General features: G+C 34.5%; 1 protein-coding gene across 2 annotated transcripts; it reads right to left on the bottom strand.

Moving 5' to 3' along the window:
• Window positions 1–599: 599 nt before the first annotated feature.
• LOC145609757 (protein EXPORTIN 1A) lies at window positions 600–18529 on the bottom strand. Of its 2 annotated transcripts, none has more exons than XM_081665230.1 (32): window positions 18237–18529; window positions 16710–16826; window positions 14490–14582; window positions 14212–14283; window positions 13525–13632; window positions 13345–13427; window positions 12270–12408; window positions 12109–12177; window positions 11922–11999; window positions 10268–10330; window positions 10131–10175; window positions 9362–9469; window positions 9155–9253; window positions 8676–8879; window positions 7993–8052; window positions 7498–7608; window positions 7231–7328; window positions 6836–6944; window positions 6571–6636; window positions 6319–6417; window positions 6161–6241; window positions 5976–6065; window positions 5347–5432; window positions 5142–5222; window positions 4839–5021; window positions 4374–4440; window positions 3800–3910; window positions 3451–3558; window positions 3238–3375; window positions 1910–2047; window positions 1734–1838; window positions 600–1298 (listed from the first exon to the last, which is right to left on the bottom strand). In XM_081665230.1, exons 1-32 carry the CDS (start codon window positions 18333–18335, stop codon window positions 1176–1178), a joined length of 3231 nt encoding a protein of 1076 aa, XP_081521356.1. In that variant the 5' UTR covers window positions 18336–18529; the 3' UTR covers window positions 600–1175. The 2 variants fall into 2 exon arrangements, with proteins under 2 accessions (XP_081521356.1, XP_081521357.1); XM_081665231.1 differs by having other exon boundaries at window positions 8676–8876.
• Between the last annotated feature and the right edge of the window lie 2429 nt (window positions 18530–20958).

Below are 20958 nucleotides of genomic sequence, written 5' to 3'. Positions count from 1 at the left end.
TTGACAACCATAAGCAGCTGCCTTATCTACCTCCATCTATAGAACTACACCATTAATTCCACCATCAAGCCACCAAACTTCTTAAAGGAAATCACATTAAGATACCATACATATGAAAAGTATGAAATTTACGAATGTACATGATACGTTGACAGAATAAATTGAGTATATATTTGGAATGAAACAATAATGTACTTGAAAAATCAAGGCAGGCTCCATTTGCTTTAAATAAAAAAACATTTCCAGAATTTGATTTTCCTTAACAAGTACTACCTCCGGTTTCAATTATCTGCAACAAAGGGGTATTATTTGTGAGATATAAAATATTCCTTTGTTACAGATAATTGAAACCGGAGGTAGTACAATTTTCAAGGAACTAACCAATTGTAAAATTAGTTTCTTTTGTTTCCTTGCAAGAGAAAGGGAAAAATGGGAATGCAAGGGAGAAAATGGATGAAAGGGATATAATGAGTGAGAAAAAAAAAAAAATAAAAATGACAATCCTTTTCACTAGTAGTGTTTTTTACTCTTGTAATATATGTTTTTTTTCTACCCTGGAAAATTATTTTCCTTAAAAATGTTTAACAAACAGAGCCTCATTTCGAAAGCAAAACTAATGCTATAAATCTCATTGCTATATAACAAAACATTTAGTCGAACAAAATTGTATAGTTAGATCAAAGAACAATGCTCTTTGTCAATAAGAATACACTGAAAGTCTAATATAGACCCCATTCCTAAAAGAGAAACCCCAAAAGTATAAGAAAAACTTTCTGCACAAACCAGCTAACGCAGTACTTACAAATTATAATAACTACATCAAAAGATTGATGCCAGAAAGTCGAACTAATAACACACCTCTTAACCCCCCAGATGAATACAATTCAACTGAATTCTAAAAAAGCCCTTAAAACGGCTCTGTATGTTCCTAGGAAAACCTAAATAATCTACAACCAGCCAATTGATGATATAAGCCATCCACTAAAAAGAACCAAGGTTACCAGTAGGGGCACCGTCATCATCCACAAGCCAAAACCAATTATACTTCAGAGAAACAGCACGGGAAAAAGGTGGATCATGCTCGCCAACCAGCCTCGTAAACCTTTGGTTAATCTAAGTTCCCCCATGATTAAGTTAGGAACCACGAAGCAATTATGCCCAGAATATTAGCCTTCTTAAGAATCCACCATTTCATCTTGGATCTCATTAGGAGCAATAAGCCCAGGAATGTTGAGCATTCTTTGGCGTTCCCTCTCCCTTTGAGCAGCAGCCTCCTCTGCATAAAGGTCTTTATTGTCCTGCAGAAAATAAAAGCAACAATTTATAAAATTACAGTAAAAAAGACACCAAGAGAGAACACTTGGCACACAATTTATAAAACTTTACTGCTGTAGAAGCCTTGTATGCAAAAATTAATAATCTTGTTTTTTTAAGGGTGATATTTGAGGTTCATCACACCCAACAAGAGCAAAAACTGAAATTGCTATCTAACAGAGAAGAGAACTATCGACCCAGAGCAAAGTATGCTAGGGAAAACATGGAAACATTCAAGTATTTTCAGGTCAAAATGTATTAGATCGTGCTTTAACCCAGGTCAAGCAAGTATAAAAGCAATAAAAACGCTTTCTGGGCAATCTCTTCATTAAATAAATGCCATCCAAATAAAAATTTAAAGCATAAATGCTGCAGAAACATGTGAAGAACAGAGTAGCAGCAATGCGACATGATTTTACCTGAGCTGAGAACTCCTTTGATTGCACCAAGAAGTCCCGTATGTGATTCTTGAATGCGGGAAGCTCACTTGTTGACTCGAACAGTCCATTGACAAATTGAGTAACCTATAAAAGCTTAAAACTTTAAACGAGGAATAAAGACATAACCCAGCTCTTTTGAATAAATTAAAATGTACCTCAGCAGGTGTCATGTTAGGAAATGAAGTACTGAGCAGCTTTATTGTGTACTCACGAACAAACATCTCGTTATTTGGATATTGATAAGGGACTGTCGCTGCATCCCATAGAGGTTCCGTAACAGCACCAGATTGTACCTGAAAGGAACCCAATAAGCAACAGCCAGATTCTTAACAACATCACTGTTCATGCCTTCTTAGACACTCTTACTTTCTAACTTCAAGGCAAAAGCTAAACTTTGAAATGCATGGTTGCCAGGTCAAAGCATGAAACCTGAGATGCATGGGACTAGAACTATCAGCAACATTACACATACTTTCAATCCCTCTCCTACTTTTGCATACAGCTTTGAATCTTTTACATGCAGCTTTTTTAAAAAAAAAAATTGACATCAATAAAGGTTTGGACTCTTTTACATACAGCTTCCTCAAGAATGGGGATTTTTGCCCAAGTGTTGCAAGCTACTTCCACCAGACTAACAGAATTTTTGCTATAGGTCAAGAGTAAAACTCAAGCAAGTGAACAAAATTTCTGTCTGAGGAGAAAGGGAAACTGAAGTTTCAGCAATTGCCAAAGATAAACTTAGTAGGTGGTAAAACTGTTATGGATAGAACAGAAGTGTATATAAAATTTATTAATTACTAAAAAATTTAGAAACACCAGCTGCTCCACTATATTAAAAATTTTAAGAAGACGGTGATGTAAATAGAATAACATCTAGGCTTAACACCTCCAACCAAGACCACACATTTTATCATGCAATAGAAACCAGAGATCTGAATGAGAACATAACAAAATCATACTGCAGCTAATCTGCTATTGCAGAAATCATCACCAGTGCTACACACTAGTCACAGCAAGGAATACAAATTGACCTTTTGTAGAAAATAATGTCTTTGAAGCAACTTTCTTAGGAACAAACTCACTTCTTGTAACAAAGCCAATTTACTACCTCTAGACCACACAAACATCAGCAAATGGGAAATACAATGTCTCTCAAATGCTATATAATGATCCACTGTTTAAGTAAACAAAATGTACATAAAGCCAAAACTACCTCCGTTTCATATTATTTGCAATGATTAGACATTTTTCCTCTCTACTTTATGTCAAATCGTAGCAAATAATATGAAACGGAGGTAGTATATATCCAGATTTCGCAAATGCAGAACTAAAGAAATAAGCAGAAAATGAAAAGAAACAGATATTCATGCTAATATTAGAATTCCACGGCAGGATAAGATGAAAGGTTTTCATCTCAAAGTCTGTAATCACAATGTAAGAATGCTCGAGAACCAGAAACCAAAATCAATACAAAAAAGTATACCAGGCAGAACAAATGCTGCAAGACCAACACGTGCAGCTTAAACCCAGGTTTGTGAAAGGTGTCCGTCAGCACAGCAAAAATTTCTTGCTCAATTGTCAAGAAGTAAGTCCGGTAGAACTGATTACAGAACTCAGATACCTGTTACGTGAAACAGCAAGCATAAGCAACGTGCACAAGTAGCAACACTACCACAAAGAACAAGAGGCATCAAACCTGAAAGTTCTTAAGCATCTCTAGAAGGAGGTTAAGCCCAGTTTCAGCAATATTTCTTTCTGTATGACGAAATGCCCAGATAATCGAGTCCATCACGAGTTTCAATTGCTGGAATAGGCAAATATGTTAGATAATAATAATTTGGTAGATATTACTAAATATGTGACATTATATTTTTCTATGACTGTCTTAAATTATCCAAATACATAAAAACAGTTAAAGCAACATAAGTTAACAAAAAAATTATACTTGACAAACAGAAGAATAGAAGATTATTAAATACTCTCCAAAGAATTAGAGACTTGAAAATGTAAAATAAACAGTAACAAGAATTAAAAACAAAAACAACCTGAGGTGACAGTCGAATCAATGCAGTGAAACAATGAGTAGCAATTGCCCGAAGTAATGAGAAGAACTTTAGTCGATGCTCTGGATAATCTTCAAAATTCTTTGTGATCATCTAAATCGCACAATAAAAGTACACGTTAGATAACATAGTGAAGGGGAAAATCCTGATGACAGCTCTCTCATACAGAACAGCATCAATAACTCTCCCTATAGAAAAAAAGCTAACAGAAAGGCCCATCTAGCAAAAAAAAAAAGGTAAAAATTCCAACCAAAGCAACAAAATCCAATGTAAGCATACATAGATGCAGATACTATGCAGCAGCATATATAACTTCAAAAGCAGTTTTATGAAGCAGCAGGTACATTGTCCTGCATAGGAGCTTAAAATACAGGACAACGTCTCTTTACTTTCCTGGGTAACCATTAGGGTGCAAGACAATGTCTAATAGTTCATCAAAATCAGATTGCTATACTTCAAAAAATAGTTTAGTAATTCAGTTTACTTTCCACAATATCAGCTATCCAATCATGTAAACACATCAAGACAATACTGCTAAGAAAATTTAGACACTGACCTCCAAAGTGCATTGGAAAACAGCTTCAAAAATGCGAGGGACATCATCAATCATCGCAGCCTTGTACCTGACAAAAGTTCAAAGAAGACTCATTTATAATCCAAAGAAGTTACAGTAGCTTCAAAAACCTAATATGCATTATTAGACCGAGGCATTAGCATATGCAATCATAATAATTGTGGGCAAACAAATGAAAATTGCACCACTAATTAGTTAAGACTCATTTACTGTTCAAAGTAACAAACTGTTAGCAACATGATAAACTCATTCATAACCCAGATTGCTATTTTCCAAAGCAATTAAAGAAGATGAAGGAATCAAATTCAGTAATATAGCCATGACCAATACAGAATATTATTCAACAACAATGTGCATATAGTAGGAATAGCAAAATGCATATGGAAATGCATAAATCACATTACAATAGAATTTCAGACAGATTATAGCCTCAAAGTAAGATCTTACTTGTTAATTATAGTAGCAAAGAGAGAGAGGACTTCAGACTCCCTAGCATCAGGCAAATTCCTTGCATAATCCCCAAGAACGGGATCCATCATTGGCGGCACAAATTGGGTTCCAATATGTGGCTGATCCTCAGCCTTATCCAAGAAAGTTTCAATGAGCTTAAGAGTCTCTCGCTTCACCGATCTGGCTCAAGCAAAATAAACCACAACAAGACCTCAATGCAAAAGCAAGTTAAAGCAGAAAAAAGGAATAATATTTAATAGCCTCAAAAGGCGGGAATGTAGATTTAAGACCTAGTATTACCTCAAAAGCTTCACAAACGAGGTTTTTGATGCATAAGGGCCACCACCAGCAATGGTGTTTGAGATAAGTTCACTATACATTCTACAAAGCCCGAAAAAGAAAGGCAGAGAGAGAAAGGGAGGATGGGTTATTAGACTACATCACAAATAAAGCAATACACAATTACACACTACAAGAAATAGGGAACAAAAAAAATACAATATACCTGTACACATTAAGCATGTCCAAAAAGATCAACGAGATCTGTTGGAAGAAACAAGTGCCAAGAGAGGTGGCGGCACTTGTATTTGTCTGATAAGAAGAGAAAAAAAACATGGGAATAAAATTAATCAGTACTCTTCAAAAACCACAGGCATTCAACTTGAAAAGTGAATTCATTCAGACAATTAATACATAAACTCAAAACAACCGAAAAACCTAGCCACAAACCCAATCACTATCATGCTAAATTGAATTATAAATTCCATAACAAAACCCAGCACCCACTAACTTCCACCATACCACCACTAAAAACACTAAGAATTCCCTATGTCGCCAGGCAGTAGAAAATCACACCTCTCTTTGCCATTCAAGTTTACGAAAAAATAGCACATTTTAGCATTAAAAAGAAGAAATGATCGGCAGCCACTTAAGGCAAATTGGGTTCTTCTGAATATTCCCAAACTCAGTCAAGCCAATTTTTTTCCTTTCCCTTCTCCAAGACAAAAGACTTACAAAAACAGCATACGTAAACAAAGGATAGGCAATCTTCTTAGAATTTTTCTCATATATTAAGGGTAATACATGCAACAATATCTCTATTAGTGACATACGTAATTTCAGTTATGTTTCTACCTGTAAAATGTTAAGAACAGCCCTAATAACTTCTGTTTCCTTCAGCACATCAACACTTTGGCGTGCCTGCCCAATGATCTCCGCCCATTTCTGTGCAGCAACAAAATGATCACAATCACATAAAAACATGACGATGGAGTACAAATAGCATTATATTAATTATTAAAGCACCAAAGACTAGGTACCTGATTGGGCAACTCCATTAAGCGCCGCAGATATTCATCCCTTTTTTGTGGATCAGATTCAGCACTGATCATATGACCAACCTAGCAATGCGTAGAAATTGCTGTCACACAATTGGAAAACACTAGAGTAACACAATCGATAAAGGGGAATGACATACAGCTTCATAGAACATGTGAATTTGATGAGATTCAAGGTCAGTAATCGTTGTTGGAAGGCCGGTAAGAAGTTCAGATACAAATGGCTCACTTTCCCCAACCTGCAGTCCCAAAAAACTATCATAAAGTCTTCATGTATGTGAACTCCATGGGTTCAACATCAAGAACCACAAGATGTCTAACGAGCAAAAGAGTGAATAACTATTAAATATATAGCACGCCACAAAAAAAAATCCAGCCTTCGTTCCCATTACCTGAATAATGACAAATTTACGCTTGCATTTCTGAACTATTTTCAAGAATGTATCACATGCCATGTCCTGTTAGAAACAACATAATAATAACATATCAAATTTTATTAAAGGCCAAAGAAGCAATGGCCCACAAGGTTACCTCGATATCTACACAAACAAATTCAATTTAATGAAAATGGAAGCAGAACCAAACTTCCAATAAAACACTAAATCAAGGTCAACTGGCTGAATACCAACAGAATTATGAAAATATAACAATGCAAACCTGAACTCCTGGATGTGTTTCATGCATGAACTCGAACAACTTATTGACAACTGTTTTCAAAAATTTCCAATGAGCCCTCAAAAATCTTGGGTACTGCCCAACAACATACCTGCCATCCCCAACAACATCAAATTAATGAATACAGGCGTAAATCAAATCAAAATAACAAAACATTACAGCAGGAAGAAGGCTCAACCAATATGTCTATCAAAACTTGTAAAAAATTAAAAATTAAAAATTAAAATTATAAAAAAATAAATAATTAAATAAAAATAAAAAGCATTCATTACTGGGAAATACAATATCAAGCCATAACATGAAAGCTTGGAATCCTATAAACACCAATACCAAAGTAAGCTTAGCAGAAAACCAGTCAAACAAGCATGAGTCCTTACATGATATTACTTGCAATCACAGCTTTGTTGTCTTTCCCTTTTGTGATTTCACATAAATTCAGCAAGTCACGAATAACCATCACCAAAAACCTGTTCTCCTAAAAATGACAAAAAAAAAAAAAAAAAAAAAAAAAAAAAAAAAAAAAAAAAACCAGAAATATTTCAATTATAAAGCTAATATAAGAAAAGTTGACTGTAACAAGGGTTGAACACATAGATCAGACTGCTGATAACAAAATGTTACAATTAAAAAATCACATAAAATACCTGCTCTTCCATCATTGATCCAGATATCGATCCAATTGCCCAACACAATGTGTTCAAATTATTCCATGACCAATCTTCACCATTAAGCTGCTTGCTTAACTTTTTAAGCATCTGAAATAAAACAGAGCAGATTAGGACAAAAGAAGTCACATATCATTAGGCACTGACTGCAGATATCTACAATCAAATATCAAGAAAGCACAAATCCTAGCACCAAAAATTTGTCTATAATCTAGATCCTGTTAACAAAAACCTCAATGATTTACTGTAAAGAAAAGGCATGCCCATAATAAAACCAGACATTACAGCAACGTAAATAATGAAGTATAAAAACAAACATCAACCACCAAATCCAACGATAAAAACCTAGGCTGGCTGAGAAATGTGACAACTCTCGACCTCACCAGCATTTGTATGTCGACCATGTACAAACAGATAAACACAGCATACAATATAAAGCCTATAAAGATTTTGAAACAAGAAATTGTCAAATACCTGCTTCTCAGTATCATCATGGTCAAGATGTGTCAAGTATATGAGAGTTTCCCTCATGATCTGCAAAAGACAAAGCACCAATGAGACAGCAACACAAAAACCCTCCTTAAGGAACAACTATAAGGAGGAAAGGCTAAAAAGGTGCAAGCAAGAGAAAGGAATCCACAAGAATCAGAATCAAGCAATAAACTGCAACAACTTTTTATCATGCTGGAAAAATAACAGATAATTAAAACAAGTACAGATGTTAAATCCTCAACAAGAGCAAATTTCTCTATACCCCCAGCTCAACAGTCAAAAGTTATGGTAGAAAACAATAATTTTGCAGACAAATAACCAGCAACTCATATGCTGCCACAAAATGACTACTAAAACAAACTTTCAGCCAAAACCACAACCATCATACCACCAGAGCACCACCCAGCACACAGGATTTTAAAAACATACGCCAGTTCCTCACAATCAAGGATAATCTATCCTTCAATATGCCAAAAAGATGAGTATATACACGCAGATAAAAAGAAAAAAAGCATCTCCACATACAGACTTAAATTCATTCAAGTCAAAGCCTTCAAGACTATAACCAAAACAATCTGCAAAGAATAAAATAACTATTCTAAATTTCTAACAGAATGCAGCACCCAATACTTAAGGTACAAGACAAGTCCAAAACGATTAATCACCTTATACTGAACTAGAACATCATTATCCTTCATAGTCTCGCGGACGATATTTCCATTTTCGTCTTCAACTATCAGAACCTCTTCAGGCTTTGCCATTCGACAAATCATTAGCAAACGTAACTTTGACATAGTGCCAGCATAAAGTTGCCGTCTATGAAGGAGCTGAGAGCCCGTACCATCAGCCATACCAGGAAAGGGCAACTGCTAAGAAAATATAACTTTGAGTAAAAATTGAGCAGCACACGAGAACAGAATTGAATCTCCATCCAAGAAATGCACAAACAAGGAACATCATGACAGTTACGGCATCCATCTGTAAAACTTACACATGCTAAAAGACATTTTAACAATATAAAATACAGAGAAGACAGTAAATTGACAGAAAAATCAGCTACATGAAATATCTGAAAGAAGATAAACTTCCAAGTGAAATATAAGACACTGTATAGAAATAACAAAGGAAATCATAACAATTTCACCTGCAGCCCCATCATATTCGCAACTGCTGCAGGATTATCCACATTATGGTGTGCCTCAAACAGCTCCAAGACTAGAGAATTCCAGTAGTCCAAGCAAACCTGACAAGCAATTACATCAGAAGGAATCAAAGATCAATACTATCCATGAAAAGCCAAGACCACAAATTGAGAGCCACAAAGTATGATTTACGAAATTATATAACTCACCTTAAAAACCTCAGTATCATCTACATATGATATGTTGATAAGATACTCAAGACCCATCAGGAGGGAAGCTATGCTCTCTTGAGAGGCTTCCAGAACCCTGATATGTGACTGCAAACAAAGGCATCAGTGAGATTGATGCGAATCAACATGAAACGAACATGTACAAGATGTTAAGACATATTACCTCCATTTCAGAAAGTTACTCAGCAATTTCAATCTTTTTCCATTGCAAATAGTACTTCTCACTTGCACTTTACTAAATATTTGGTATACCCTCTTTACTACCTTACCCCTCTTACCCTACAATATTTACATTTCCAATTTCCACAAAAAATCTCTTATTGTAGCTACTTTTTTTTTACACAAACCTGCCTTTTTACAGTATTTTTCTCTCGTATATTATCCACAATTATTGTAACACCCACTTACTTCATCAACACTCTATCTCCAATTGTCTTAATATGTGTAAAAAGTTTAGATGCAAAAAATGAAGGTGGTATTTGTCAGCAAAAAAGCAAAATAACTCATAGCTTAAGGTCACAAACTTCAGAAAGGATAGACAGCCAGCAACGACATGGCCTAAAAAATGGGCAACACTAATTCCAGCTTACTTAAGAAGCAATAAAGAAAAATAAATCTCAGTAAACTATTATCATACAATTATGAAATCCATTTAACAGTCAATGCATTATGCGACTTTACCCCTAATTCGAGACAAAAACTATACAAGAAACCCAAAAAAAGGCAAGTGTTCATTAAAGAAACTCACTTTGAAAAATGCAGTGAAAAAAAGAGCCAAATTCTGAATAAAAGCCTGAGAAAACACCACAAATTGAAGTTAGTTGAATCTTGAATGGCAAATTAAGTAGCAGATAGTTCAGGTGAAAATCGAAAACCAAGTATAACCTGCTCATCAGATGATCCATTAGCATACGCATCAGGAATATTTGTTGTTGGCGGGAGAATAGCCTGAGAGCAATCAAAAGCAATAATCAATATCAACATAAACCAAAAGAAAGAAAAAGAAAAAACAACTGATGTGCCAGAATTCCAAAATTCTCTTTACTAGAGCTTAGTTCACCACCAAAAACTATATACCAAAATTTCTTAAATGCATTGACTGCATGCTAAAACCAATACAAACAATATGATCAATAACAATATAAACTAATTAATTAAGAATGAATTTATAAGCATAAAAAGAATTGATAGCACTAATGGATGTCCCAAAAGCCTGGATAGAGGAGGAGGGTTACGGTAGGCTAGTGACAACCAGTGTAAAACTTCGTCACATCCCTTGGCATGACCCACAATGATTGAGAGTAGTACTAGGATGGGTGACATCCTGAGAAGTCCTCATGTTGGTTCATGTAGCCGACCCCACTAATGGGATTAAGGCATTCAAGGCGAAGAGGAAGAATGGATGTCCCTTCTATAATTGAATTTCTCATTAATGGCTAATAACACGGAACAAGAGTAGCAAATTTTTCAAAAAAAAAGGGCATAACGGCATAACCAGATAATAAAAATAAAATAAAAATAAAAATAAAAAAATATGAAACATTTACACATCAGCTTATATTTATATAAACTACCACCAAAATACTATATAACTAGCCAAATTTGCAAACGCACTACATTGACCATTATAAATGCTTTTATTAAACTTTATAAAGAAAAATTATAATTTTAAAATATGTAATGAGATTAACTCAACAGCAATTATAAACATGAAATTTATTTTTATATATTTGTAATAGGCCTTTGTCAAAGGTAGTAAAAGAACAATATAAAAAGTCAAAAAGAGGCAACTATTAAGAAAGGAAGAATAAACTACAACTTTCTCCCCATAGAATTCAACGGTAAATGAATGTGAATAAAATGACAAAACAATCATAATCACCTCAAAAAAGAATGACTATATATATTAAATTGTGTAGCAATTAACAACTGATACTTCAGAAGGAGATTGTGGTTTCAACAATGATATTACGGAGCACAAAGAAGTCCCAGAAATAATAACCCAAAAGCTATAATTGAACAACCTCTTAGAGAACTCATTCCCGTTCTTCACTAGTTCCAAGTGCACCACTAAATATCTTAAGAAATTCATTCCCCTAATTCACTAATCAACTTAATATTCAGCACCTTTTTTTCCCTTTTGACAAAAACTTAGACCTGAACATTAAACCCACAAGAAAGAGAAGCTTAAATGAAACAAGTTGAGCAAACAGATAAGAGAAAAAATATAGCTCATAAATATATAACATCTCAGTAAGCTAAACAGTAAAACCCTTCTCTAACGTTAGGAAAACATAATTCCTAAAAAAATTCCTAAAAATCTAGCTGGAAAACTCAAAAAAAAGAGGTTATATGCAGATCTTCCCCCAAGACGTTAGAAGTTTCACCTAAATGAGAGAAAAATGAGAGAATCCCACCCCCACCCCTTTCTTATTTACTAATAACAGAAATTAATGAAGTGGAAAAAAAAATTCCAGCACACAGTCAAATATGACCATAAAAAATTGAAGATGGATATGAGAACCCTATTGCCATTCACCTGTAACTGAACCATGAATACATTGTACATCTTAACATATTGGGCATTGTAGAATTCACCAAAGGTCAGCGCTGCAACCTGTAACCATATCAACAAAAATAGATTCATTCCTAACCACACAAACAGTGACACAGAATCACAACAAGGGATAAGAAAAGACCTTAAGAAAATCAATTATCAATATTACCTCAGATAAGCACTGGAGGGTAAGATTTCGATATGCTGGAATGGAGAAGAATTTCAAAAGTGTTTCCAGCTACAGCATACAAGAAAGAAAGACACAACAGTTAGACAAACATAATGAAAGGGAAATCAGAAGCACCAGTAAATGAAGCAGATTAGACAAACCAGAGGGGATTCAAAAATATATCCCAAAGGAATCCATGAAAGGAAAGCATGAAGTGTAGAAAGAGTAGCACGTATCAACTCCGTCCTCTGGGATGCGGATAACACATACAGGCATAACTCGTGAATAAGTTGAAATTCACTGCAGCAGTGCAAGAAAAATAAGGTAAGAACATCTGAAATACCATCACAACGTAAAGGCACACACTAATAAGCAAAATCAAACTCAGAGCATAGACTCAGAGAGACGAAATAACAAGTTAAATGGGTGTAAGAATTAGTAGATAAAAAGATTGTGTATTAAGGAGTAAATATTGTGAGGTAATTGGAATAAGATGATAAAGGAATCAAGAAAGGGAATTTGCATTTGTATAGCTTTAATAATGGAAATATGAAATAGAACTATTCCAATCCTACATTTACTTTTACAGAATAATAATAAGATTAACCATTAGGCCCTAACACCAGATTTTCTCAACATCTACCCCTCCCCCTAATAATCTTCCTCAATCCGACAAAGGTCCCCCATAAAGGTAATCCTGATGTTTGTAGTTAAGATCTCTCTGCAAGTCAGGAACTCCGGATGATTTAGGGTATGAGCCTTTAAGGCTTGGTGGCAACAAGGACCAGAATTTGGTGATGGGTGAGGACCACTATTTCTCCTCCATTGGCAGTGTGGTGATTGAACTTGGATGCTACACATTACTAGTAGTTTCTGCAGCAGTGGTCTAGAAGGGGAAAGAGACCAGTAGTTTGACTAGTTTCTACAGCAACGATGTTAAAAGGTCAACAATGTCGAGTCTCCTAGAGTTGCAATAGTGCTTGTGGGCCATGAGATGAATGATAAAGTAGGCATAATCTTAAAACCCGGGAAGGAAGAATTGAAATCCCAAGGGGCGTAGGAGATTAAAGTAATTCTACGAACAAGATTGAAGTAAGGTAACAACAAAGAGTAAACCAGACACAAGCAAAGGAAATTGAGAACCCAAATTTCGATTTCTATTTTCTTTCTTGATTAAGTAAAACCAAAAAAAACAAACTTCTGAAGATTTCTTAAATTACAAGTCCAAATACAAACCTATTTAACGAGTGCTTAAGTTCCTTAATCTTCAGTTGTGTCATTTCTCCTCTTGAGAAATCAAAAACCTCCTCGCTCAACAGCTGATGAGAGAAAAAAAAGAAATAACAGCAATTAATTAAAAGAGCCAGTATTTGCAGGGGGAAAAAAATGTGCAATGATATTTGAAAAAATACATACTTTCAATATGGCCATGCAATTTTCACAAATTGTTTCACTGCTTTTAGCAGCACTAACAAGATCAGGAACAAAGCTTTTCCATCTAGTGGGCCAGTCATGCTTCAGAATCTGCCAGATAAACAAGAATCAGCTGCCATAAAAAAAGAACGAACAAATGATAGGAACCATTCTAATCACAGTCCAAGACAATTTCCCATTGATAAAAAAAATTATCCACACATCAAATCATGACCAGCAACAGAACTTACAATCAAAAGATAAAAGAGGGATTTACTAACCAAAACACAAGATTAAGGTTACAAAAGAAAGTTCTGAGACAGACAATCACCCAAAACATGAAAAGAAATCTTATAAAAGTGTAGTCCATTATGCAACCACCACCCACATTCCCCAATATCTTTTATGCTGTTAGCAAGAATGCTAAAAAAAAGACACTTTATCAGGGATAGCATAATAATTTCCAATATTCTTTTGTAGAACAAACTTACACTATCAGCAGATTATACAAATGTCTCAAACATTATCCAAGTTAATTTGAGATATTCAAAATACTGATCAAATCCCTAACAAAAGTCCAAAATCATTAAAGACACTCCAAACTGTTAAAAATTACTCTTCAATTTCTTCCTTGTAGACATTAGTTATCGGGGGAAGAGACAAAACCTTAACAAGTAGAATCAATCATACCTGAACCAGTATGACATTTAATTTGTTAACATATAGCCTTTCCCGCCTGAAAGAAGCCTCATCTCTCGAAAGCTTTCAAATTTCAAAAAGATAAAGAAAAATAAACCTGATCAGTAATTATAAAGTAAGATCCAAAAACAACAAAGAAGATAACTCAGAAGCTGAGAAAAGTACTAGTGTAAAAGTTGATAAAAAAAAAAAAAAACGGCTTTTTAAGGAAAGGAGAAGGGGGGGAAATAATGCAAATAATACTAGGTAAATAAGTGTGAGGTACACACCTGGACAATAACATCAGATATATAATTCTTCATACCATCTCTCTGTTCAACAGGTAATGCATTCCATCGGTACTTAATGACACCTTCCAAAACCTGTCACAATACAGTGAAAACATAATCATAAACTAAAGTATACATATATATTTGGACACCATATACAAAAACGATGGTCTATACTCTACAGTAAAGGCATTATAACAGAATTACAGCTTTATTCCTATAGCTGAACTATTCTGCAGCTTATCAATTAAAATTTACATGAAAATTAATGGTTTGTACAATACAATGACCTAAAGATTCACATGAACACCCAATGCAATGATTATCCCTCTGCTGTCATTGCATATGCTGGTAAAATTACAAAGAACCAAAGAAATAGCAGCAGCCATCATTGTTACCCAACCCCGATAAGACTATTTCTATTGTTAGAAGGTCATATGTTTTCTAATAAGTAAAAGTCACAGAAATCCAGCTAACTTAAATAAAAGGCAAAACATACAAAGTAAAACTAGGATGCTTTGTGATCCGGATAACAGTCAAAGAAGTAGTCAGACTGGACAGAAACCTTGCAATGCAAGTATCAAAGATAAAGCAAGCAAATCAGCATTTTCCTTGCACCACCAGCCACATATATTACCAACTTAAATCTTAATTCAACCTCAAATACCCTTGCCACACAGTCAATACAAATACAAACACAACACTTCAATTCTCGGCTCAGACAGCTCAATGACTATTTAGAATCAAGAATATATTTCAAGAAGTGTCTCTACATCAGTCTTGGTATTAGGATTTTAAAAAATAGAGTTCCCAATTTTAACATTTTACACCCTGCTACATCAAGTTTTTGAAATATACTTGAACCTGATACTCATACTGGTGTTTGGTACCATAGTCTGCCACAGGTCCACATCTATTCCCAAAATAGGGGCTTTGGAAACCTGCCTTATTAGACGAGAAAGGGGAGTACTCTCTAATGAGCATTCTATATACAAAAATTAATCCACAGGATCTGAACAATTCTGCTCTGGCAACCATTTACTATGTATAAAATAGTTGAGGGATAGAACCAACCGAAAGAGCTAATATACGACCCCTGACAATGAACTTGAAGATAATCATATATGAACTATATGCATGCACTGTAATTCCACCACATACTTCTTGCCCCTTCCATCAGATGTGTTTAATTATCATAATTCCACCACATACCTCTTGCCCCTTCCATCAGATGTGTTTAATCATCATAATTCCACCACATACTTCTTGCCCCTTCCATTAAAGCTGCTAATAGTGTTTAATCATCATCTTACTTCAACAAAAGTTCCAAATTTACAATCTTCAGTGACAATATAACATGGCTACCATGGCTACACTGGCACAGGGAAAACCTCCAAAACCAAAATGTTCAGATTATTTTTCAATTTTTCGTATTCAAAATTAACTTCAGTCGTCTGTTATCCTCGATTCCTCAAGCTACATTGGACCTCTTTCTCAGAGAAAGAAATGTATTTGCCACCCTTACGCCCATCATCAGCATAATCCAGACTGTGACACTGAATGCTCCTTTTTCACTTCATTCCTTCATAAGAATAATAATATTGCCACAAATATAATGCACCGATCCCTTGCTTACTTGATGGCTCGCAGGGTCGTCCCAGTAATCAAGGCTATATTTGATGAGTCCCTTTCCAAAGGATAAGCTCAAATAGGTAGAAACTAAACCTTAACCAACTGCTAATCAATGAGTAGAAAAGGCACTATTCTATATATAACTAAAATGTGTCCTACACATTCACAGTCACAAGTAATAGCCAATCCAGTAATACTGGAACTCTAGACATTTAGGAGCAGTAATCCATTCTGGCCAAAGCTTTCAGGTATTCATGTGATAATAAATGCTAACCGTCCTTTTTTTTTCCCCTTTTCACTGAATGATTGCACAAACTGATGGGGTATTAAAGTGTAAATAGATTTCGAACAATACATCAAGAAAAATTGGCCCCAGTGTTGTGCTGAGGTCAAAATATTGCGTATAGTCAGACCTTGGAATATGGCTTATAGTCTGAACTGATATCAGATATTCGCACAGCTTTGACAAAAATCCAAACGACAACTTCCACAAATTAAAAGAATAAAAGCAAAACAACATGCAAACAAAATAAATTTTGAGAGCCATAAAGTTCTTAAATGGTAAACTAATAAATTATTTGGACTGACCTGCAACGCAAAAAATTTTGTATTTAAGTTTTGACTGTTCTGAAGGATGTGCACTACTTGGAGCCACATGTCAGGATTGTTCTGCAATTCTCGTAATATCTGGTCTGCTGCAGCCCTCTGTCAACATCGCAAAGGGAAAAACATTCCGTTAGGCTTCAGAAAAAAACTTGGAAAAGTCATTGACCCTACTGCTTCTCTTCTTAGGGCTTGTGATGAAATTCTGAGCCACAAAGGATTTTTAAATGAAGCAGCTAATTATTCCAAATTATGAATTTTAGGGGAGGGGGTGACACGACCGACACCGGCATGACACGAACACAAAGTTACTGAGAGAAAACACGAAGCCGACACGACATGACACGAAATCAACCCGTATAGATAAAGTGGTCGAATTATGCAATTATCTTACATTTTACATAAAGTTTGATAGATTTTATGGACAACACGAAATTAAGATGAGATCTAACACAAACACGACACGGCACGTACTTTGGCCAGCTCTAGAGGGAGTCATAAGCAACTACTATGCAGCAAATATAACCACTAGGTCAATAGCGGGTCAATGCAGATCATGTCAAAGAGGATCACATTTTATAGGTCAATAGCGGGTTGAAAATGGGAGAGACAACAAACTATATCAATATAAATATCAGACAAAGCCATAATTAAGTGTATATAAATATGAAAATATCTATGTAATTTATTTATATTATCTATTTTTTTAAGTTTTAAATTGGACAAACATTTTAACCCTAAATTGACCATATCCAATAATGGCCATGTCCATTGAACTATTGAAGGCCCTTTAAACTTGGCCCTAACCCTATTATCATTGGGCTACCCTACCCAATAACCAAGTCTAATCACCACTCTCCCTCCATACATCCCAGGGTAATCACATAACTCATTCAAAAAGCAAATTTGTGGTACAATCAAACCAGTAATACAAGTATTTGACATGTGACTATATACTAATAGGAACACTCGGGGAAAAAAAAATAAATAGACTTCTCCAAACACATCTAGATTAATCACTTCTCGCCGCATAATTCCCTCGAACACTACTTCACATGTAGTTCCTTATCAATTCCAAGTTAGCGAATTTATAGAAAACTAAACTCCCAAAATCATAAAGTTTCACGAGGAACCAATCCAGTATACAATAAGCAGTAAATTCAAACGGTAAACCATCCTACAACGACAACCATACAATGATTCATTGATTCCCAACAATTTCACAATATTTGCGAGCATAACAACAACATTATATCCCCAAAAATACTCAACAAATCAAAATTACATGCCCTAAATTGCTCCAACAACCAATGTATTACCATAAACATAACAAATTACCAAAAACAAATCCTCAATTGCAACCATAAAACAAAACAACCCAAAATCAAAATCAAAAAATAAAAAAAATCACAAAGTCGCAAATACTCCACACTCAACGAGTAGAAAAAATTCAAAAAAAAATGCTGCAAAAATAAAAATTAAAAATCGAGCGTAAATTTGACACTACAATACCTCATCCTTAGATCCGGTGCCATAGAAAGCGGCAACGGTAGCGTCAAGAAGAGGAACATCAATTGGCTGACTCAAATCCCTAAGCTTTTCAGCCGCCATAACTACTGATCGGAAAAAACGTTTTCCGATAAACCCTAACCCTAGAAATTAGTCGGAAAAAAGTTCAGTGAAAAACAAAAACCCTAGCCTTTCTCTCTCTAAAAAATTTGGAAGATTTAAGAGAGAGAAAATTAAAAGCGGGACAACGAAAGGGAGAAAACTGTAAAAAAAGACAGCTTCAAATTGAAGCAGAGTTTTTTTTTTTTTTTTATTTGGGTTTAAGTTTTTGGGTTTTATAGGAGTTATAATAATTTGAGTTAGCGTTAATTTGAAGTGGGAGTTTTATTAAGTGCGGCACACCGTTGTATGGTACTCCGTAAGAGAAGGTTGAGGGAGGAGCTGGAGGCTCGGGGCAAAATGATAATATTTCGGCCCGTTTTTTAATGTAGTTTTTTTTTTTTTAATAAACCACGTTTTTTAATGTAGTTTTGGTAGGGAAAAGTGAACATTTTTGTTTTTGTTTTTTCGAATTTGAATCTTCTTCTTGAATATGTTGGAAAAAGTTAGGATTTGGAATAAATATGTGTTATGCTTTTGATGGAGATTGTTACTGTGAAAAACAAATGGTATTTGTAACAGTGACTGGTTTTATATGATTCTTGTGAGAATGATGCAGAGAATAATTGCGATACTCGTATAATAAATTGGGTTATGAAAGGGATTGTTTATTGTAATTGGAAAATTACAATAGTTATGGAAATTGAAATAAATAAATAGTTTATGCATTTTTATGGAATGTTACCTTCTTCAAAAAAAGGTATTTGGAACGATAACTGTATTGTAGGATTCTTGTGTTGATGATACAGAGAATAATGGAGGTATAATCTACTTGGTTGGATCTGGAAATGAGATTGTTTATTGTAACTATAAATTTAAGATGATTCGGTTTGTCACGTGAACAGATCTAAAAAGATTTTCTTCTTGTTTTCTATATGGGTATGGGATTTCTGTGATACCATGAAAATAACCTAAGCAATCCTCTTAGTCAACTAGTTTCCATGGTTTCAGATTGTGAAAGATTCATTATCGGCTTTTATTATATTACTACATACTGTAATAGACTTTCAAAAATCTTGACTAACCAAAAGAAACCATGCTTTAAACTCAAAATAAGAAATAAAAAAAAATAAAAAATGTCGAGCATCTCTGCTGTTTGGAAACAATGATCATGATCAAACTTCAAATGCATTAAGCACATGTGCATAGTGCCCATTGTTATACAAGGAGACACTTATATTTGACCGTCATTTTCCAACACTGCTCAACTTTAAAGGGGTTCATTAGACTATTTTCATTAAATTTTATTTAACGAATGAAGAAAATCAAATATTCAAGAAACCAACACTTGATAATCAAACATCAGCCACTTAGTATGGGTTGAAAGATGCCTCTTCTTTACATTTAGTAAGATTTATAGTTTAAATCTCACAACCATAACAAATGCTTTACAATTAACATTTTCAACTATCCACAATTACAACTAATATGGAGATAGACTGGTGTAGTGGCCTAAAGCTCGCCTTGCATCTCTTCCCTTATCCCCTTAGGCATTTCCGATAAAGCTTCCTCGGATAAGAGCCTTAGTTGGGGCCTAGTTGACCTAACCATGTACAAAAAATAAAACTACAACTAATTACACCATATACTTAAATTTATAAGGTACTAAAATCCCTTCTTTTTTTTTTTTTTTAATTTGGTCGGAAGTTTTATATTTAGAGATTAAATCACATTAAAATTTATTGCATTGCTTCAAACTTGCATTTTGTAATGTTTAATTTTGCTTACTCAGTAAGATAGGTTAAACAACTCAAACAATATTTGATTACACCGTTTATATTTTTCTTCATTTTTTAAAACATGCGTAGTATTTAAAAGCGTGCAAACATTCATTTCTCCATCACAACATCACTCAAGTAGTCAAGTGTAGACGGAGTATTAGCTTGATATCATTTACAAGTATTAAAACTTCACCTATACTTCAAGGTAGGTGACATTTATCTTTTTGCAATTCAATGTGAGATGCATAAACAATCAACTAAGCTAAACACAACTGAACAAAACTCAAACCAATCAACATCCAACCAATACTCTTATGCGAATTGTTATGCAGTTTAGTTTGTGGACAATGGCCTAAAACAAAGTACTTTTATAGTAATGAATACAAATTCTTTGCTATCCTTCAATTGCAATGTAGAGGAAATACATTGTAAAAAAAATGAAAAAGACCTAAAACTTGAAGAGATAAATAAAGAAAAGAACATCACCGACCAAATAATATACCATTGCAACTACTCAGTAATTTAAAACAAAAAAGACAATATAATTAGAGTCTGTTCACTTCAATTTAATTTCAATTTAGTTCAGTTTAGTTCATCTCCTAATTTCCTTCTCTTATAAAATATTCATTTCAGCTCTATGTAGTTAAGCTCCCCTTCTCTTATAAAATATTCATTTCAGCTCTATTTAATTCAGCTCCAATCAGTTCAGCTAAGCTCCAATCAGTTCAGTTCAACTCAATTCAGTAAATGTAAACAACTAACACATCTAGCTCTTAAGGCATGATACGTTGCAATTAAAAATGAACGAAAATAGTTATTCCCTCGAACCAAACAAGTCTTGCTCA

Source organism: Chenopodium album, chromosome 23 (genome assembly GCF_948465745.1).
Source record: "Chenopodium album chromosome 23, dcCheAlbu1.1, whole genome shotgun sequence".
NCBI lineage: Eukaryota > Viridiplantae > Streptophyta > Magnoliopsida > Caryophyllales > Amaranthaceae > Chenopodium > Chenopodium album.
Note: the sequence above shows the minus strand (reverse complement) of the source record. Positions and strands in the feature narration are given on the sequence as shown.